A 20,202-nucleotide genomic window follows, 5' to 3' on the forward strand; every position below is an offset into this window, starting at 1 on the left:
CCCAACTTCGAATCCCCTATCTTCAACAGGGCAGCACGAGGCAAGAGGGGGTAAAAAGCTCTTTATTTGAAGCTCCAGGTTGGGGCAGGGCACTGGCCTCTCACCAGAGAGGTTCAGGTTCCCTACAGCTCAGTGTCAGGCCCCAGCCACACAGTCCAGCTGTGCTCCGATTGGCAGGCGCGTCAGACCTGCAAGTTGACAAAAGGTGCGAAGCCAGCCATATCCTGCAGCAGCACCAGGGCCTGGTGCAGCGGCGGCTCCACGTCGATGTCCACGCCGCGCTTCCGCAAGCGGCTCAGGCTGGACTCCGCCACATGGTGGCAGTGCCGCACCCGCAGCGAGCGCAGCGCGGGGCAGTACTCGGCCAATGTCCTGAGGGAGGAGCAGGGTGAAGCTAGGGGCATGAAGCCACCACACCCTTGGTGGGGTAAGGTGGGAGCCCGGGCTCACTCAGCCTCGGACTGGCTCTGGCAAAATCCCGGTCTCCCTCCAGCTCGGGGCAGGGGCATACTTTTTCCGTCCCTACACAAGGGAGGCACCTGGATTGGCTTCCAGTGAGCTGGAGACTTCCCGTCTCATTTAAGGGGGGGAACCTGGCCCTCAGCTCCACCTCGGATTGCAAGGTTTCCCCCTTGTTGAAGAAAAGCCGGAAGTCGACTTTCTATGTGAAATCTCCCAATGTGTAAATATTGGTTCAAAAGTTTTTCAACTATGGGCTCTCCGGCCTAGGCAACCCTAGAGACCCTTTCTGTTCAGAATGGGGGTGCTGTGGTTTGCAGGAAGATTCAGAAGCCTCAGTCCGGGCTTTTAACAACTACAGCCCGCCCCATACCAGCAGAGGCTAAGTGACTGCCCTCCTCCCGCCCCATCAGGCCCAGGCACCTGACACCGTCGCTTCCGACGCGGAGGCAGCCGGTGAGGTCAAGGTGCTGGAGTTCTGGGCAGTTCCGAGCCAACTCCTGAACCGCGGCATCCCCCACGTTGGCGTTGACCGCCAGAGAGAGGCTGCGGAGGCCAGCGCCGCGCCTCTGCGCCAGGTACACGATGGCCTCGTCCTTGAGCTGGCGGCAGGCTGTGAGATCCAGCTCCTCCAGGGCCGGGCAGCGGTCAGCGAGGCCGCGCAGCGCCAGCCCGTCCACCCAGTCACAGTGCGCGAGCGACAGGCGCTGCAGGCGTGGGCAGCCCTCGGCCAGCGCCCCAAGCGCCCGACGACTCAGTTGCCCGCAACCGCCCAGCGCCACACTCCGCAGCTGCGGATTACGCGCCAGCACCGGCACCAGGTCCTCGTCTGACAACCATTCGTGACACGGCGCCAGCGCCAGCTCCTGCAGCCCCTCGGCGTCCCGCAGCAGCCGGGCCAATGCGGCCCGCGGGATCTGCAGACCCACCTGCGGGCGGGGAGGCACCCCAACTCTCAGCCCATCCCGCACTCCTCAGCCGCCTATGCACCCCTGAGTTCTTTTCTGGCAGCCTCCTGCTCTCCCAGGAGAGACCTCACTTTCCCTCTGAGTCGCTACCCAGTACTTGACCTTTGGGAGTACTCCCTGCTGCGTGGATCCCTTCCCGGGCAGCCCCGGCGGCCCAAGGGGGTCCAGAAGGGTATACTGCGGGGCTGGGGGCTGGGCTAGAGGCGGGGCGGTACCCAGGCAGGGGCGGGGCTTCAGCCCCCGGCTCACCTGCGCGGCATCGAAGCGACGCAGCCCGGCCAGGTGAAGCTGCACCAGCGCCCGGAAGGCCCGGCTAACGCGCTGCAGCCGGAGCAGCTGGCACAGCGGGACCCGGTTCAGGACGTGTGGGAGCAGCACATCTTCCCAGGGCAGGTCCAGGAGCCTGCGAGTAAAGGGGCGTTGGCACCGGCGTCCCGAGGCCACTATTACCTGCGAGTCCGCCTCCGTTATGCTCCTACGCCCCAGCTCCCAAGAGCGGCCCCCAGACCCAGCCCCGGCTCGGATACCCTCCCGCAGGTTCGTCTTCCCTCTCTCGGCCCCTCCGGTACTCGGTACCTGACGGCTCCGGGCTCTTGCTCCCCTCCGGACGGCTCCGTCGGTGGCTCCATCGGCTTTCTATTGCGCGTGCGCAGTAAGATTTTCTCGCTTTGGCCTTGGAGTGGCCGTGCCAAACCCGCCTCCTTGGCCTGTAGAGATAGACCTATTCAATCGAGTGCCGTCTCACCGAGGAGCCAATCTGAAAGCTTTTCGGGTAGACCCCGAAACACAGGCGGAACAGACCGGTGGTGTAACATTAGGCCTCGCCTTCTCAGCTACAGAGCTTGAGGCCCGAAGCTGGAGAATGCGGTGGGCATCAGAGACTGGTTTCTGTCGTCCTCTTGGGCCAGTAGCCGCCTCTGAGTGAAGTGATGATGGAAGGAGCAGGCAAGGCCAAACGCGGAGGGGGCGGAGCCAGGACTCCTAGGTTACCGGCCTCGCATCTGCCCTCTGATCGCGTTTAGCGACTTTGAAAAACGGAGAGAAACTATCCAGGCTCTTACTGTCTGCCACGTAACAGGTGTTCAATAATTAATTGTTGAAATAATAAATGAATGGGCGAGGCTATAATTTTTCCCTCATCAAGTAAACCTGCTCAAACCTCCCATTCCTGATTAATTGTGAAGAGCTATCCAGCCTCTTCCACTTCCAAACAGTTTGGGCCGCGTTTCCGCCGGAGGAAGGGAGACGTAGGGGGCGCAAATAAAGACTATGTTTCCAACTGGGTCCCTTTCATTTCCTCCAAAGGTCCAGAGTCCTGAGAAGAAGGAGAGCTCAGCTCAGCCCGCCAGGGGTAGTGCTTCTCGGCTGGCCTTGGGTTTAGTTGTAGTGTCTGAGGCTGGGTCCGCCCTGGGGCAGTGACGCCCCAGACCTCTGGACTCGGCTTCAAGACTGCCTCTCACCGCGTCCCCACGTCCCAGTCCCAGGATCCGCTCCGGGGGACCCCAGGGGTAGTGCCTTCCCCCATCATCCACAGGATGAGTGTGGGGGGATGTGAAGGACGCGAGGGCCGCTGCACCGCTGACGGTCTGGCGTTCCTTCGGTGCAACCGCTTCAGCTGGCTCATCACAACGAAAACCACTTCTCATCTGTTATCTCGTCAGGGCTTCGGGCACCTCTGAAAGGTGGGCAGGTCTATGCTATCTCTCCATTTTAAAGATGGGGAAACTGAGGCCCTGGAGAGGAAGCGCCTTGTCCAGAATCAAGCCAGACGGGAATAGAGAACCCAGACATCTGGTTTTCCCAGAATTCCTTCCACGTTTCCCCACCCCGAAAGGCAGCGAGAAGGGAGAAGCCAGTGGCGCGGAAGGACAAGAAAGGGGTCAAGTTAGGTGAGGGCTTGCTACCTCTTCTTCCTCAGCCTGCTGAGGGAGGGGGTAGCTGGGAGGACTGACCCCTGCAAAGATAGAGCCACGTGAGCGCGCACCACCTCCGGCCGCGCGCCTCGTCCCCCTCCCCTCTTTGTTCGCGCCTCTGCGCCTGCGCAGTGCGACAAATCTGGCGCTGTCCCCTTCAGCACCACGCGGAGTCCGCGCCGCCCCTCCCCGCGGTGAGCCCCGCGCGCCCCCGCCTCGCACGTCCTCGCGCCCCCTGACTACCCGAACAGACCCCTTCTTCCTTCCGAGGTCACCATCCGCCCTCCCTGGCCCTCCCAAAGAGAGTAGTTGCCATAGTAACTCGAGCGGCTCTTTCTTAAAATAGCAGGGTCCCCTTCTACCCTGGCCAAGGGCACAAGGGTTGCCTTGTCCCCCACGTCTTCCAGTCCCTAGGTCATCTCTTACCCCTGGGCAGGCGTGACGACACCTAACTCAGGCAGCAAGGAAGTTCTTCCTGAAGTCTGATTTAACATCCCCCTGCTGCATCCTGGGAGGGTGGTCAGGGTTGGGTCTCCTGGGTCCGAGACTCAAAACCCCTGGCGGGTTCAAGACGGTGTTCCCTAGATCTCCTTTCCATAGTTGATGGTCTCCTGGATTTAGGGGGCGGGTCCAGTCTACACCCATACCGTGTGCTTGGCGCGGCCGCGTGCTCGTGGGGGCGGGAGCGCGTGTGGCATGTAACAGGTCATGTGGCAGCCTCCTAGGGACACGCGTGGGGTCTGGAGCGGGACACGCGTGTGCAGCCGGGCCTTACGTGTGGCTCAAGGGGCGGTGGGCGAGAGAGACGTGGACACAAGTGGGGTGGGGCACGTCAGGGTCTGGGGAATAGAACCAGGGGTTCCATGCGCCCTCCTCCTTGTCTGGGGCGGGTCTTAGGTTGGCGGGAGAGCCCAGCGGGGACCTAGCGACCAAGGGGGCTGGCAGCCTCCGGGGCTCCGGGCCCTGGGAGAGGGCGGGGGGTGGGGGGGATTAGCGTTGCCTGAGCGGCGCGTAGGGGGTAGGGGGAGGGACTGAGAGGCGGGCGGGCCTGGAGCAAACGGGAGCTGCGCTGCCTTCACAGCTCAGCTGGGCCCAGCCTCTCCTCTGTCTCTCCTCGGTCCCAGCTCTGGGCGAGCAGCGGTGAGTACTGAGGTGGCATTGAGTTGGGACTGCGCCGGGTATGCGCTGGGACCCCGTTGAGCTTCCGGAACCTGCCTGGCAGGGTTGCTACTCCTGACCTCTGCCCCTCCCCTGCATTGCCACTAGAGGCCCCTTTACCTGGTTCTGGTCTCTCCCAGATGGGATCTGTCTTACCCCTGGGGAGAGAGGGAGAGGAGAGGAATATGATGCAGATTCCCCTCAAGAGACCCTAGGAGGTGGGGGGAGGGGAGGGTGTGTGTCCCTGCTTGAGTGTGTACATCTGTATGTGTACATCTGTATGTGTATGTGACTGTGAGCAGTAGGTCTCTGTGTCTGATACACCTGGACCTCTGTGTGCACTGGAGAATGACAGCCTGTGTATATATTTGGGTACCTCTTTGTGTCTTCCTGTTTGATGATGGTGTGTGTGTAAAACAAGCTTGTGCCTTTTCATTACACACATATTTGTTATGACTATGAGAGTGCATGAGGGTGTGTCTTTGAGCAGTGTGTGTGTGTCTGTGTCTGTGTGTGCCAGAGGGTGTTGCCTATGAATGTGTTTAACTGTGTACTGACATATTTGTCCTTATGTATGTGTGTGTGTATGTGTGTGCCTGTCTGTACCTGTATGAAGAAAAGAATGTCCCTGGCCGGGTGCAGTGGCTCACACCTGTAATCCCAGCACTTTGGGAGGCGGAGGCAGGGGGATCCCCTGAGGTCAGAAGTTCAAAACCAGCCTGGACAACATGGTGAAACTCTGTCTCTACTAAAAATACAAAAATTAGCCAAGCGTAGTGGTGGGCGCCTGTAATCCCAGCTATTCGGGAGTCTGAGACAAGAGAATCACTTGAACCTGGGAGGCAGAGGTTGCAGTGAGCCGAGATAGCACCATTCCACTCCAGCCTGGGTGCAAGGGTGAAACTCTGTCTCAAAAAAAAAAGAAGAAGAAGAAGAATGTCCCTTTCCCATTCAGTATGTATATATTGCGGGTAGGACCCTCTGCTCAGGCTTTTCTCCCCACTTCCATGCTGTGCCTCTCAGTCCTTCAGCATCCCTATATAACCCCTGTTCTTCTTCCCTCTCCTTCCAGGAGGCCTGAGTTTCCCTTCCCTGAGTGAGAAGCCTCCATAAGAGAGACTATAGGGGTCACAGGGCGGTATGATGGTGACAGCTGACTGACACCCCTTCTCCAAAGGGTGGAGTACCAACTTCCCCCATTCCAGAAGTAGCTCCAAAGTGCCATAAGAACTCTGGGCTCACTCAACTTCTGAAGTTGCTTCCTCTCTCCTCCCAGGGTGATGCTCAGGGCCCCAGGCAGAAGGAAAGGAGCCAGGGGCCCACCAGGTGTATAACTCTTTTCTCCTCAGGCCTCTATGGAAGTAGCCCCCAGGCGTGGGATCAATGATCCCATATTACCAGGATGAGCTAGGCCCCTGGTATTCAGAGGCCCCAGCCAACCTTCCCTTCCCTATCTCTGCTGTCCTGTCCATCTAACTCCTTGGCAGTTCACCCCATGCTCCCCTTCCTCTTTTACAGGCCTGTCTGAAGAGCATGCAGCCCCCTTACTCCCCGCCTGGCCTCGCCATCCCTGCCCCCCCAGCCTGACCCCCGGCCCCAGCATGGCCCAGGGTGCCATGCGCTTCTGCTCTGAAGGCGACTGTGCCATCTCCCCACCACGATGCCCACGCCGCTGGCTCCCCGAAGGCCCAGTGCCCCAGAGCCCCCCAGCCAGCATGTATGGCAGCACAGGCTCCTTGCTACGGCGAGTGGCAGGTCCAGGTCCTCGAGGCCGGGAACTGGGACGTGTGACAGCACCCTGTACACCTCTGCGTGGCCCCCCATCACCCCGTGTTGCTCCCTCACCCTGGGCACCCTCTTCACCCACTGGGCAGCCCCCACCCGGGGCCCAGAGCTCCGTGGTCATCTTCCGCTTTGTGGAGAAGGCCAGTGTGAGGCCACTGAATGGGCTACCTGCTCCCGGGGGCTTGAGTCGGAGCTGGGATCTGGGGGGGGTTTCTCCTCCCAGGCCCACCCCAGCCCTTGGGCCTGGCTCCAACCGGAAGTTACGGCTGGAAGCATCCACATCAGACCCACTCCCCGCCAGAGGCGGCTCAGCCCTACCTGGCAGCCGGAACCTTGTACATGGGCCGCCAGCCCCACCCCAGGTTGGAGCAGATGGCCTTTACTCCTCTCTCCCCAATGGGCTTGGGGGCCCCCCTGAGCGCCTGGCCACACTCTTCAGAGGACCTGCTGACACTGGATTCCTGAACCAGGTATGCAACTTCCCCTGGGTTCCCGGGGCCCCCAGTGTAGGGGCAAGGCTTAACCTCCTGTCAGACATGGGCTTGTCTGCTGTTCACTCTGAATCCTTTAATCTGTCCTAAATCTGCCTCTCTCTTGCCCTCTGTGTTTGTCTCTGTGTCTCTGCACCTCCATCTCTGTCCCTGCATGTTTTAATTTCTGTTTCTGTCCCATATTCTTGTGTCCTTGTATGTCTGGTTTTATCTCTGGGTGCCTGTGTCTCCCTCCTTGGCTCAGGGGGATACCTGGTCCTCCCCCCGGGAAGTTTCCTCTCATGCCCAGAGAATCGCTCGAGCCAAATGGGAATTCTTCTATGGCTCCTTGGACCCCCCCAGCTCAGGTAAGGCCTGGGACTGAGGCAGGGAGAACAGGGCAGGACCTTCCCCACAGCAACTGAGACTCAGTAGGGAGCCCTCCTTCAAACTTCCCCCAATCCTTGGAATTGGCTCTTGAGTGAGCCAATGTCTCCCCAGGCCTCAATCTTTCCATCTGCGCTATAATGGGAGGCTGGAGGATAGGGACTGGGTGGGACACCTGGAGGAAGCTGAGTAATGGAGGGAGGGGACGGCAGGATATTGAGGGGCATTCCATGGAGTAGAAAAGAGGCTCAGCAGGGCTCAGTGGCCCCAGCATTTTGGGAGGCCAAGGCAGGAGGACTGTTCAAAGCCAGCAATCTAAGACCAGCCTGGGCAACATAGCGAGTCTCTACAAAAAATTTAATTAGCTGGATGTAGTGGTGTGCACTTATAGTCCCAACTACTGGGGATGCTGGGTTGGGAGGATCCCTTGAGTCCAGGCGATCAAGGCTGCAGTGAGTTATAATTGCACCACTGCACTTCATCGTGACACAGTGAGACCCTGTCTCAAAAAAGAAAGAAAGAGAGAGAGAGAGAAAGAGAGAAAGAAAAAGACTGGTCTTCCCCCAGTTCCTCAAAGCCATTTGACAACAACTTGATTTAAAATAAGCTCCACTGGCACCAGGAACAAGCTAAGTTTGTAGCAGGAGGAATGGTGGCTAGACAGTGAGAGAACTTCCTGCCAATATGAGGCAGTGGGCAGAGCTCCTACAGCAGAATTAGGACGGGGAGCTGACGTGGATAACCTCTTGACCTGGATGCCTATGCACACTACAGGTGCTAAGCCCCCAGAGCAGGCCCCCCCATCTCCACCTGGGGTGGGCTCAAGGCAGGGCTCTGGGGTGGCTGTGGGGCAAGCGGCCAAGTACTCAGAGACAGACCTGGACACGGTGCCCCTGAGGTGCTACCGCGAGACTGACATCGATGAGGTGCTGGCTGAGCGGGAGGAGGCTGACTCAGCCATTGAAAGTCAGCCCAGCTCTGAGGGTCCACCAGGCACTACCCACCCACCTGCCCCACGGCCCGGCCTACACCCTGACCCTCATCCCAGCCTCGGCAGTGGCAATGAGGATGAGGACGAGGATGAGGCAGGCGGGGAAGAAGATGTGGACGACGAGGTGTTTGAGGCCTCTGAAGGGGTCCGGTGAGTGGGGGAGTGGGAGAAGGAAGTGGCTTGCTCCTTCCCATTGGCATACAGGCAGAGCAGGGCTCAAAGGGCTTGGGATAGAGAGGGATGTGGGCATTGTGTATAGCAGGAGATTCTAGACAGAGGCCTGAGGCTTGGCGGAACACTGGGGATGTGGGAAGCAAAGAGGCCAGGGGTTCAAGCAGAACAGGGGGCAGGGTGAGAGGCCAGAGGCCGCAGTCAAGCCCAGGATCACAGGAGTATGAGTCCGGATCCTGGTGGGAGAGTGGGGAGTGTGGGGACATTCCTTTCCGTCTCACACCCCAGTGTCGCTTGGAGCCTCATCTTCTCCTAAGATGTTGCCAGAAATAGAAATGGGATGGCAGGAGGGAAGCGGATCAGGGAAAATGAGGAGAAAGGGAGATTAGCAGGGAGGGAGGGGACTGGGTGCTGGGGACTGGTAGGGCTGGTGTGCCTCAGGGGGCACTGAATAGCTTGGTCCCCTACCCTGGAGGTTCTTTTTTGTTAGTGGGCAAGAGCCAGTGAAAAGGAGATGATAATCCCCTAAGGAGAGTCAGTGTGAGAGTTCAGTGAAATTCTGCCCGAGCCCTGTGATCTGGGCCCCTAATCAGAGATTCTCCCTGCCCCTGCAGGCCAGGGAGCCGGATGCCTCTCAAGTCACCTGTGCCCTTTCTACCTGGGACCAGCCCCTCGGCTGATGGGCCTGACTCTTTCAGTTGTGTGTTCGAAGCCATCCTGGAGTCACACCGGGCCAAAGGCACCTCCTATACCAGCCTTGCCTCGCTGGAGGCCTTGGCCTCACCTGGCCCAACCCAGAGCCCCTTCTTCACCTTTGAGCTGCCTCCCCAACCCCCTGCCCCCCGGCCCGACCCACCAGCTCCCGCCCCACTTGCCCCTCTTGAACCGGATTCTGGTACCAGCTCTGCTGCTGATGGTCCTTGGACACAGAGAGGGGAGGAGGAGGAGGCAGAGGCCAGAGCCAAGCTGGCCCCAGGGAGGGAGCCCCCTAGTCCCTGCCACTCAGAGGACAGCCTTGGACTGGGTGCAGCACCCCTTGGCAGGTAAGTAATTCCTTTTGTCCCTCAGACTTGAGGCCCCCAGGGTTCCAGAAACAGCTGCTGTAAGGGACAGATCCTGAGTGTGAGGATTAGTTTATATTCCTGACCCCTGAGTAGGGGTGGTTAGGGGATGCAGATCCTGTTTTCCCATTTGGAGGACTACTGCCATTAGCTGTGAGGGGGAGTCCTCTCAGCTCTCTCTTAAGCGCCTCTCTTGGTCTCAAGTCCAGTGGCTTGAGAAAGCATGATTCAGCACTGAGGGATCCCATGAGAATACCCTTCTTGCTCTCCTGGAGGGCTCTTTCTTCCCTTGGCAGAGTCTTTAGCCTGCTCAGAATTCTTGTGACCTTACCCCCACCCAGCCTGGAGGTTTCACCAAAGATGCAGCCACCAGCCTCTCCCACTGCCTCCCTCCCATGTCGCCCCTGCCCAATCAGGCATCTCTCGTCCAGCTCCAGGAAGTCCTTTCACAGTCTAACCTTTCTGCTCTCCCCTCTGCCAGCTACCCTCTCAGTCATGGAAGCCATGGCAACAGGAGGGGGTGGCCAGGGAGACAGGGTTGCCTAGCAACCAGGAGTTTCCGGCCTCTGTCTCTAGGGTGACAGGTGGCTTTGCGAGTAGAGCAGCTGGGGTGGGAAGGGGAGGAGAGAAAGGGAATGAGGGTGCGCACCCTGACCCTTAACCCCCTAACTCCAGAGCCTGCTTCTGTGTGGGTAGAGGGGGAGCACCAAGGAGAGGCTCCTCTCCCTAAAAGGCAGGAGGGGGAAAGCCTTCGGACCAGTATCCCTGCTGCCCTCAAATCTTTCCCTGGCCCTCCACAGTTCCTCCATAGTAGCCCATCTATTCCACCTGTGTCCATAGTCTAAGAGACAAAGGACTATTTTCTGTGTAGGGCCAAGGTGGGAACAGATAATCTACATCTAATAGCAAATGTAGGCCCCTGGGAGCTTGGGGAAGCAACCAGAACTCCCACAGCAGCAAGATGGATGTGGGTTAGATTTAAGGCAGGACTTCCACAGAGAGGTGGTAATGATAGAGTAGGCTGATGGAGAGAATCTAATCTCCTTCCCAGGGAAGAAGAAGAATGCTTTCCCATGTCCCTCCACTCCCTCCCCTTCTCCACCTTCTGGGCCTGGAGGCAGAAGGAGGGTCTGGATGGCTCCTAAGGACCCTGCTCCAGCCTGAGCTGGTGTTCTATCCTGGCAGCGAACCACCCCTGAGCCAGCTGGTGTCCGACTCAGACTCAGAGCTGGATAGCACAGAGCGGCTGGCCCTGGGAAGTACAGACACCTTGTCTAATGGGCAGAAAGCGGACCTCGAGGCTGCACAGCGCCTGGCCAAGAGACTGTACCGACTAGATGGCTTCAGGAAGGCTGATGTGGCCCGGCACCTTGGCAAGAAGTAAAGCCACTAGGCTGGGACTGAGGATGGGGGCAGACGGAGTGCATCCTGAAAGCAGCTCTCCATCTAATGTCCCCAGGTCATTGGGTGATCCCCACCTGACCCCCTGCACTTCCCCTTGAGACCCTACCTGTCTCTCTACCCTGCCCACAGCAATGACTTCAGCAAACTGGTGGCTGGGGAGTACCTCAAGTTCTTTGTCTTCACGGGCATGACTCTGGACCAAGCTCTCAGGTGGGTGTTGACCCTCTGGAGGACAGCCCCCACTCTCCAGGCTTCATGTTAGGGCCCCAGGATGCCTCCTCTGAGCCCCTCTGTCCCCCACAAGCTGTCCTGACCTCACCCTTCCCATGCTGGCTGGGCATGGCCAAGGTCCAGAGCTTCCTGGTAAAGGGACCTTGGGTAGGGGTGATGGGTGAATGGTCAGGGTGCATACCCTCATCCCCTTTCTCTCCTCCCCTTCCCACCCCAGCTGCTCTACTCTCAAAGCCACCTGTCACCCCAGAGACAGAGGCTGGAAACTCCTGGTTGCTAGGCAACCCTCTCTTGCCCCTTCCCCAGGGTGTTTCTGAAGGAGCTGGCCTTAATGGGTGAGACCCAGGAACGAGAGCGCGTGCTGGCCCACTTCTCCCAGCGATACTTCCAGTGCAATCCTGAAGCCCTGTCCTCAGAGGGTGAGGAGTTCCGAGAGCAGGGGTGTTCTTTGGCCACAGAGGCAAAATGGGCTGGGCCCTGTGTGTGTGTACAAGAGCATGAGTGTGTGTACAGCAGGGAATGGGTAGACACGCGTGTAGGCATGTGAACTTGCATGTGTGCAGACAGCGCTGTCATGGCTGCATGTATGTGGAACTACACATGTGGGCAGGCATATTGCTAGGGTTGAGTGTGTTGTGAAGAGGCAGGAGTTTGCATGCCTGTGCAGGCCAGTGCTTGGCTGGAGTGGGGTTTCTGTTTGACTGCCCTGGTCTACAGGACTGTGCTGCAGTTCACTTTCTTGTGGTCCAGGCTTAGAGGCAAGGGAACCTTGGGGCAACTAGTGGGCAGCCCTCAGTACCTGAGGGAGCCAGGGACGGGTCCTGAGAAGAGGGCTAGGTCCTTGCTGAGGGATCTGTTGGAAGAGGAGCTCTTTGTAGGGAGAGTTCACTAATGGGGTTCAGGAGGTAGGAGGTTGCTGGCCAAAGCAGGTGGAGATGAACTGGGAGGTTGGGGAATATGGCTGTGGGAAGGGTCCCTGGGAGGCAGCCAAGGCTGAAAATCAGCTCTCCCCTAGACGGCGCCCACACTCTGACCTGTGCGCTCATGCTGCTCAACACCGATCTTCACGGCCACGTGAGTGGGGGCCGGGCGGGCAGGAGCCAGAAAAGAAACCCCTGGCCAGACATTCAGGACCTGGGAGGCCAAGGGCCCTCCAAACTCACAGGCTTCTGTTGCCTCCCTTAGAACATCGGGAAGCGCATGACCTGCGGGGACTTCATCGGGAACCTGGAGGGCCTCAATGACGGCGGCGACTTCCCTAGGGAGCTGCTCAAGGTGGGGGGCGGGGCAGGGTAGAAGTTGCTGGAGGGGAAGGATGGAGGACCCAGTCGGCGACGGAGTCCGGAGTCCGGAGTCCGAGGGAGGGCAGGGCTGGGGCTTGCCGGCCCCCGCTACTGCCGCGGGAGCCTGGGCTCTCGTGACTCAGCCTGGGGACCACCCCCTCCCCAGGCCCCACGCGCAGGCTCTCCCGGAACATGGCGCACATGCGTGCGGTCGCGGCTGCGCGCGGCGGGGGAGGGGACCCGGCTCTGGAAAACAAGCGAGCAGGCGGCCCAGGCCCCTGCATTTGCCTTCATCAGTTCCCCTCCTCCAGTGTGTGCTGGGGTGGAAGGCGGGAGTTGCGGGGGTCCCTGCACGGGACCGGGATTGGGTGGGGGTACACTCTACACTGCTCCTCCGCCGCGTGGACAGCCAAAAAGACCCTCCTGGTGCTGCTGCGCTGCAGGGACCCGGAGGGAGAGGGGCCTGAGATGGACTAAGCTTTTCCAAGGTCTGGCAGCGAGTTAGCGCAAAGCTGGAGCTAGAAACTGCTTTCTGGCTCCCTGTGAACAGGCCCCGTTCCCAGGCGCCAGCTCCATGACCCACAACTGAGGGGTCAGATACGTAGGGGCTGGTGCTGGTGGGAGAAGGGAACGGCTTGTCCATTGGGTTGACTCTTCTCCCTGATGTGGTGGTAGTTTATCCAGGGAGGCCTGGACTCACTTGAAGAAACCCCCAGGCTTGGACAAAGGTGTCTCTGCGCCACTACATACATGTAACAGCACAGGAGTGTCCCAGGGCGTGTCTGTGAGCTTGGGGTGCTGGGCTTCTGAGTTTGGGGTATATCCGAGAGGGAAAGTCCATGGTGAGCTGGGGTGTGAGTTGCATCTGTGTGCCCAGGCGTCGTGAATCAAGGGTTTGTATGGCTTGGTGTGTTTGTGTTTTAGGGCTTACGATTTAGAGTGTGTGTCTGAGTTGGGGTGTAGGCTGGATGTTTATGTGTGGTGGGGTGTATATCTTCGAATTGGCCGTGTCTGAGGTATGCCATATGCCTCTGAGTAGGGGGTGTATGTTTGTGAGCTAAAGATTGTAAGTTTTGAAGTGTCCATCTGAATGGGTAGTGTCTGCGAGTTGGGGTGACCGTAAACTGGTGCGTCTGGTTTGTTGGGGTGTACGTCAGAATCGAGGTGTGTTACGTGACTTGGGATCTATATATGGGGGGTATCTGCGGGTGAGCTGGATGAAGTCGGGGCTGTTCCTTCCCTGCCTCCGTCCTCCCTCGAGGCCCCTCTTGGCTCAGTGGAAAAGGGCCGCAGGGAAGCGGTCCGACCTCTTGCCTCCCACCACCCCAACCCAGACGAGCCAGAAGGGAGTTCCAGACCCTGCCGGGTCCGCCCAGCGTCACAGCCCCAGGCATAGCGGCGCTCCCAGCCTCCCCGGAGCTGCCACCCACGCTGGCCTCCCCAGGCTCCTCCCAGTGGCCGCGCGGGGAGGGCCCCCTTCGCGATCCGGCGCCTCCATTTCATGCGATCCCCGCCCCCCGCCCTCGCCCTCCCCTTCCCGTCGGTGCCCCCCTCCCGCTGTAGCCCAGCCGCAGAGCAGACAGCGCCGCCACCGCCGCGCACTCCGTGCGTCCCTGAGAGCCGGGCCGGCTCGGGCCGGGCCGCGCCGCTCGCGCTGGCTGTCGGGGGAGCGGTCCGCGGGCCGTCCGGGCGGCCCGGGGGCCGAGGGCGGGCGGGGGCATGGCCGGGGGCCGCGGCGCGCCGGCCGGGCCAGCATGATCGGCGTCAACAGCATCCACAGCAGCGCCGGGCGGCTGCGCTCGCGCTCGCTGTGCTCCGTGCGCTACGGGCGCACCCACCGCGGCGCGGAGACCCTGTGCTACGGCTGGCCGCAGCGCTCGCGCAGCCTCAAGCCGGTGCTCTACACCGACCTGGTGGTCAGCCGCCTGCAGAGCCGCAAGAAGAAAAAGGCGGTGAGAGTGTTGGAGCCGCGGCCCACGCCAGGCTGGGGGGCGACTGAGGGGGCGGCTTGAGGGAGGCACTGAGGGCGGCGCGAACCGAGGGCGGAGCCTGGTAGGCTGGTAGGGACAGAGGTCAGGGGCAGCCAGAGGTGGGCACGGGCTGGGGGGCAGGGAGGGCACAGACCCTGGGACCAAGGTGGGCCTCACAAACCGAAGAGGGTTTTCTAGATTGAATATGACTTGCGGCCCACCGATGGGGTTCGGGGCCCTCGAAGGAGGTGTGGTGGTGGGCCGAAGGGGTCCTGAGACAAGGCAGGGGATGAACTAGAAGGCTGGAGGCAAGGATTGCAGGTTGGATCTTGGTGGACGCTTCCGCTTTCTGGCCAGAGAGTTGGTGAGTGAGGATTAAGGGTCTGAGCCATGCTGGGTTTTGACTGGGTGTGTGCTGGAAGGTCTATGTGTTGATTTGCCTTGGTTGTGCTGGGGGCGGTGGAGCGGAGGTTGGCGGCTGTGGGGTACACCCATCCCCAGACAAGGGTGTGAACAGTGTGTGCCCAGTTGGGATGCCTGGTTTGCCGTGTGGCTGGGCATGGCTGTGGGCAGTGAGAGAGTCAGAGACTGGTTTGTTGGGAGGAGTGAAGGGGAGGCTGTGTCCCATCACAGGGAAGTTGCCAACGTCACCACTGCACCCAGCTCACATGCAGGCAGCATCACACGCCACACACTTAGCCCAACATGCACATGCTGGGGACACACCCACTCACGGACAGGCTGACGGAAGTACCCCCACAGTTGGAGGCGCTGGCGTGGACCCATGTTCCAGGCCACTCTGGAGAAGAGGGGACCCCATGCCACTCCTGGAGCCTGTTCTCTCTTCTGACCACCCCGGAACCCCGAAATGTCCCCAGGCCAGCTGGATAGAGGGGAAGTGGCTGGTTCACATCACACAGTTTGGGCTATGCAGGAATTGGAAGCTAAAACCACTGCTTTTTAGATGAGTGTTCGCTCTCTGGTGAGAAAGTGTGCACATGGGCAGGGCGGTGGACCACCCTGGCATTTGGCTTGTTGGGGCTGTCAGGGTTAGGGGGAGGCCTCAGCTTGTCTTGGTGTTGGGAGCCATGATAGTGTGCTCTCTATTAGTGAAGAAAGGTGCTGAGAGGGCAAGTCCTCTATCCTGGGGTCGCAGTTTCCCCATATGCTATGTGTGGGCTCATCCTGTGGAAACAGGCCAGAGCGCATGGTTGGGGGAAGGGGAATTTCTTGGGCTGCTTTTCCCCATTCCCTCCAGGGCTCTGCTTCTCCAGCCCAGGATCTGAGCAGGACGGCCCCTTAACAACAATAAAGATAATAATAGCAACAACCATTTACTGTGCGTCAGCCTTGTGCCGGGATGCCCTGTGCTAACTGCCTGTGCCCACATGTTACTACGTTTGTTTCTCTCCATGGATACTTGCCCAAAATCATGCAGCTCAGGTGGTGGAGCCGGGCCTGGGTCTCCATTCTGGAGCCTGTGTTCTTGGTCATTATATCCTGCTGCCCTTTCCCCTTAGTTCTGGCTCATCTCCCAAGTTAGAGGGGAAGGCTCTAAGCTCTGACACTGGGGTACTGACCCACAACCCCCTAATTTGTTTCCCCCACCCCCCAGGCCTTGTACAGCTCCATCAAGAATGAGAAGCTGCAGTGGGCCATGTGAGTCCCGGGGCTGCATGGTGGGGCTAAGATGGGGCATGGGGAAGGGGCTGCCTGGGGAGGCTGAGAGAGCTGGGGTGGGCCCTGGGTGGGGCAGGGGAGGAGAGTGAGAGGCCATGAGAGGCAGGGAGGCTGCCTCACTTCCTTCTTTGGAGATGTCTGCCTGAATTTGGGGTTCTGTGTCTTGTCTCTAGCTGGGTTGTTATGACAAGTGGGTTGGGGTGGGAGGAGAGGTGCTGAAACATCAAAGGGAGGTCCCCTGGCAACCCTAGTGGAAAAACAGAAGCCTCTGGAAGCAGGGCCTTGACCAGCAGCACAAGAGGCCCTCTCAGGTCCTAGGGAGCCCAGATGTCACAGAACAAAACAAGTAACCATGCTGTCTGTTCTTGGCAGCCTCCAGTAGAAACATAGAGACTCAACCGGGCACGGTGGCTCACGCCTGTAATCCCAGCACTTTGGGAGGCCAAAGCGGGCAGATCATGAGGTCAGGAGATTGAGACCATCCTGGCTATCATGATGAAACCCTGTCTCTACTAAAAACACAAAAAATTAGCCGGGTGTGGTGGCGGGCACCTGTAGTCCCAGCTACTTGGGAGGCTGAGGCAGGAGAATGGCGTGAACCCGGGAGGCGGAGCTTGCAGTAAGCCGAGATTGCGCCACTGCACTCTAGCCTGGGCGACAGAGTGAGACTCGATCTCAAAAAAAAAAAAAAGAAAAAAAGAAAAGAAAACAGAAACATAGAGACTCATAAGTAAGTCTTGGAAGAGCCTAGTCTGAGGGAAGAAATCCAATTTGGGCCTTGGGGTCTCCAGTCTGAGGGTAGAGGTCTTATTTTCACAGTTCATAGATCACTCAGATTTGCTTTTATCCACTGAGACTCCCTCACTGCCCAGTTAGCTGGGAGTTCCCAGTCACTGGAGATCTCAGGGGAGGCACAGCTCAGGATTAGGGTGCAGGGGTGATCAGGGAAGGCTTTTGGAGGGTTGAGACTGGGGCCATGAAGTTGGGGCAGCATTTGGGAAGAGGAAAGGGGAAGTTGGAATTTGGGAGGCAAAAGTGTGGTGGCTGAAATGAGTATGGGGTGGGGAACCAATGAAGACAGGCCTGGCTGGGACGGAGAAAAACAGTGTTGGGGGAGATGCAGTGTAGACTCCATATGGGAGGCAACAGGGAGCTACTGCAGGTTCTTGAGCAAGGGAGTGACAAGATAGAATCCGATTTTTTCTTTGACTGAGCCTGTAGACCAGGATGTATGGGGTTGGGGTAGGGGGCGGCACTAGGAAGCTACTTCTTCCATCTGCTACCATTTAGCCACAAGCCATGAGCAAAGCCCGGGGCTGGATGTGGTTGAGCCAGCAGAGGCAGACCCGGGGATGTCCTGGTGGAGAAGGTCATGAGGGCTGCAGGTGTGCAGCAATGGAGAGGATAGTGCTGGCCCTACTTGATGGGAGGAAGGGACAGTGGTGGCTCTAGGCTGGGGAACTCTGAGGGAAGTGCCCTGCTCTGACAGGGCAGAACTACACATTGGGGAGGCGTGATCTGAGGCTGGAGACATGGCAGGACCCTCAGGTTGAGCCCCCCAAGCCACAAACACTGGGGGAGCTTTTCCAGGGCAGGCAGAGACCAGAACTGAAGCGGGGGTCATGGCTCCATGGCCAGCCCCCTCTGAGGTGATCACACCTGCAGAGACGAGGAGGAACTGAGACGCTCTCTGTCTGAGTTGGCCGACCCCAACCCCAAGGTCATCAAGCGGATCAGCGGGGGCAGTGGCAGCGGCTCCAGCCCTTTCCTGGACCTGACTCCCGAGCCTGGGGCTGCTGTCTACAAGCACGGGGCCCTGGTGCGAAAAGTGCACGCAGACCCTGACTGCAGGAAGAGTATGTGGCCGAGTGGCAGGGGTGTGGCGTCTGGGGGATGGATGGGAGTGGGCCTGTTCCAGGGCCCCCTGACCTGTCTTTTCTCTCTGCAGCACCTCGGGGCAAGCGGGGCTGGAAGAGCTTCCACGGGATCCTCAAGGGCATGATCCTCTACCTGCAGAAGGTGTGGGGCCAGGCCAGGGGGCTGGGGCTGGGACTGAGTTGGCTGATGGGTGGGAATAGGTGGGGCTGGGCCAGGCTGCTTTTGGGGCCAGGACAAGATGGGCACCCCTGCAGGAGGAGTACAAGCCTGGGAAGGCCCTGTCAGAGACGGAGCTCAAGAATGCCATCAGCATCCACCATGCCCTGGCCACTCGTGCCAGTGATTACAGCAAGAGGCCCCACGTCTTCTACCTGCGCACAGCTGACTGGCGGGTCTTCCTCTTCCAGGCCCCGTGAGTGCCCTCCTCCTGCCCATCCTGGACCCCTTCCCCTACCTCCCATCCTGCTCCCCTCTCTGTCTCTGGATTTCATTCCTTCTCAGGCCACACTTGAGCCAGGACTGGCATCCTGGGACAGAAACCCTGGGCCCAGGTCCCAAGGGGCTGTGCTTTCTCCCCAGGAGCCTGGAGCAGATGCAGTCCTGGATCACGCGCATCAATGTAGTAGCCGCTATGTTCTCTGCGCCCCCCTTCCCAGCTGCTGTTAGCTCCCAAAAGAAGTTCAGCCGCCCTCTCCTGCCCAGCGCTGCCACCCGCCTCTCCCAGGTAGCCCCAGCTCTGTCCACCTGGTGCCAGTGGGATGGAGGGGGTTAGGCTCAGGCCCACTGCACTCAAGGCTGCTGTGTATGATCATGGAGATGTCCCCTGCACCAGGATGCTGGCCACGGGTGAGCAGGGGCTGAAATCCAGCCCCCACTGGGTCCCACTTGCCAGCTGGGAACCCAAACATACTGTTTGTTTGTCCAAAGGAAGGGGCATCTTTTTAAAAATCTGCACAGAGGCACTATATAGGGCAGAGTGACCATGACCATGCCTCCCCCTGGCCACTAGGAGGAACAGGTGCGGACCCATGAGGCCAAGCTGAAGGCCATGGCAAGTGAGCTGCGGGAGCACCGAGCCGCCCAGCTGGGCAAGAAGGGCCGGGGCAAGGAGGCTGAAGAGCAGCGGCAGAAGGAGGCCTACCTGGAGTTTGAGGTGAGCCTCCCTGCCTGTGCCTCTGTCCACACACGCAGGCCCACACTAGGGTGAAGGGCATGAACTCTAAGAGTGGAACCAGCTGGAGGTCCTTGGGCAGGTTGCTTAATCTAAGCCTCAGTTTCCTCCTCTGTGCAAGAAGGATAACATTTGACACCCACTGGGGTTTCGAGGTGAGGCGTGTGTCAAGCGTGCCATTTCCCCAGCTCTAGTAAAGGCTCAAGACACATTAGGTTACAGATGATGGTCCCAGGAAAGCCCAGAGAGGGTACCAGCCTGCATGGGACCATCCCACAGTCCTGGGCAGGCACCTGCCATCTCCTGCCCTGCTGGCAGCCCTCCCTGGTCCAGATGGTGGGGTGGGCAGAAGACAGAGAACAGGCTCTCACAGCCCCTGCCCCTCTGCCTCAGAAATCCCGCTATAGCACCTATGCAGCGCTGCTTCGGGTCAAGCTGAAGGCAGGCAGCGAGGAGCTGGATGCAGTGGAGGCAGCACTGGCCCAGGCCGGGAGCACAGAGGACGGACTCCCTCCTTCTCACTCCAGTCCCTCCCTGCAGTCCAAACCCTCCAGCCAGCCCCGGGCTCAGCGTCACAGCTCAGAGCCTCGGCCAGGGGCAGGCAGTGGGCGGCGGAAGCCCTGAGATGAGGTTTGGGGTGGGGGGTGCCTGCTGGGCACCTGCAGGATGACATGGCCCTGCCTGAGCCCGGGCCGGCCTCGGGCCACCCACGAGGGCCTCCCGGTCTAGGGCCCGACCGCGCCGGACGCGGTGTCCGGGGCAGGGCAGGGCTGGGGCCTGGGCCTCAGGAGCCTAGGCTAGGGGCACGTCCGAGAGCCCCTTTTTGTGATAATGTTTTGCACTTTTTCGTACAGGGTGGGCGGGGGTGGGAAGGGCTAGCGCCCCTGAACTTTTGATGCTTTTTTTTTGTGTGGGAGAGGCCTGATGCCATTTCTGCTTTCTGCTGAGACCACCCCACCCTGACACCAGCAGTCCCCGCTCTGTCCTGGGGCCTGGCTTGGACAGAGACCAGGATTTGGGGCTGAGCTGGTTTCCCCTCCTTCCTCCCCAAGGGCTCACCCTCTCTCTTGCTGGAGGTGGAGGAAGGGTGTCCATGCCAAGGCCCCATACCTGGGCCGGGGGCAGCACGACCTGGCTTTCCCCGCTTCAGTGGGCCTTGCCCTTTGTACAGCCTCCACCCCCATTAAAACTGCTCTGGACTTGCTGGCTGGGCCTCATCCTT

At 59.6% G+C, this 20,202-nt stretch overlaps 2 protein-coding genes across 3 annotated transcripts; one reads left to right on the top strand and one right to left on the bottom strand.

Annotated features, from left to right (window-relative positions):
• Positions 1-44: 44 nt before the first annotated feature.
• FBXL15 (F-box and leucine rich repeat protein 15) lies at positions 45-3,375 on the bottom strand. 2 transcript variants are annotated; one of them, XM_030941036.1, is made up of 5 exons: positions 2,229-2,394; positions 2,004-2,134; positions 1,677-1,830; positions 883-1,388; positions 45-372 (listed from the first exon to the last, which is right to left on the bottom strand). In XM_030941036.1, exons 2-5 carry the CDS (start codon positions 2,054-2,056, stop codon positions 183-185), a joined length of 903 nt encoding a protein of 300 aa, XP_030796896.1. In that variant the 5' UTR covers positions 2,057-2,134; positions 2,229-2,394; the 3' UTR covers positions 45-182. The 2 variants fall into 2 exon arrangements, with proteins under 2 accessions (XP_030796896.1, XP_030796895.1); XM_030941035.1 differs by having other exon boundaries at positions 2,004-3,375.
• On the top strand, positions 3,262-20,185 carry PSD (pleckstrin and Sec7 domain containing). Its single transcript, XM_010356169.2, has 18 exons — positions 3,262-3,316; positions 4,422-4,480; positions 6,017-6,753; positions 7,019-7,121; positions 7,915-8,281; positions 8,917-9,345; positions 10,549-10,743; positions 10,897-10,977; positions 11,305-11,417; positions 12,014-12,072; positions 12,184-12,273; positions 15,867-15,910; positions 17,597-17,787; positions 17,880-17,950; positions 18,064-18,221; positions 18,389-18,533; positions 18,819-18,962; positions 19,374-20,185. Exons 3-18 carry the CDS (start codon positions 6,100-6,102, stop codon positions 19,602-19,604), a joined length of 3,075 nt encoding a protein of 1,024 aa, XP_010354471.1. The 5' UTR covers positions 3,262-3,316; positions 4,422-4,480; positions 6,017-6,099; the 3' UTR covers positions 19,605-20,185.
• Positions 20,186-20,202: the final 17 nt, after the last annotated feature.

Source organism: Rhinopithecus roxellana, chromosome 11 (assembly GCF_007565055.1).
Source record: "Rhinopithecus roxellana isolate Shanxi Qingling chromosome 11, ASM756505v1, whole genome shotgun sequence".
NCBI lineage: Eukaryota > Metazoa > Chordata > Mammalia > Primates > Cercopithecidae > Rhinopithecus > Rhinopithecus roxellana.

What these genes read in the sequence shown, in the direction of transcription:
- FBXL15 (XM_030941035.1), bottom strand. Translation starts at nt 2,056, where the DNA reads ATGGAGCCACCGACGGAGCCGTCCGGAGGGGAGCAAGAGCCCGGAGCC. An exon ending in CAAGAGCCCGGAGCCGTCAG is followed by an intron (nt 1,831 to 2,003) that starts GTACCGAGTACC and finishes CTTTACTCGCAG; the next exon opens with GCTCCTGGACCTGCCCTGGG. An exon ending in GTCGGAAGCGACGGTGTCAG is followed by an intron (nt 373 to 882) that starts GTGCCTGGGCCT and finishes CTCCTCCCTCAG; the next exon opens with GACATTGGCCGAGTACTGCC.
- PSD (XM_010356169.2), top strand. Translation starts at nt 6,100, where the DNA reads ATGGCCCAGGGTGCCATGCGCTTCTGCTCTGAAGGCGACTGTGCCATC. An exon ending in TCCCTAGGGAGCTGCTCAAG is followed by an intron (nt 12,274 to 15,866) that starts GTGGGGGGCGGG and finishes CCCACCCCCCAG; the next exon opens with GCCTTGTACAGCTCCATCAA. An exon ending in CTGCCACCCGCCTCTCCCAG is followed by an intron (nt 18,534 to 18,818) that starts GTAGCCCCAGCT and finishes CCTGGCCACTAG; the next exon opens with GAGGAACAGGTGCGGACCCA.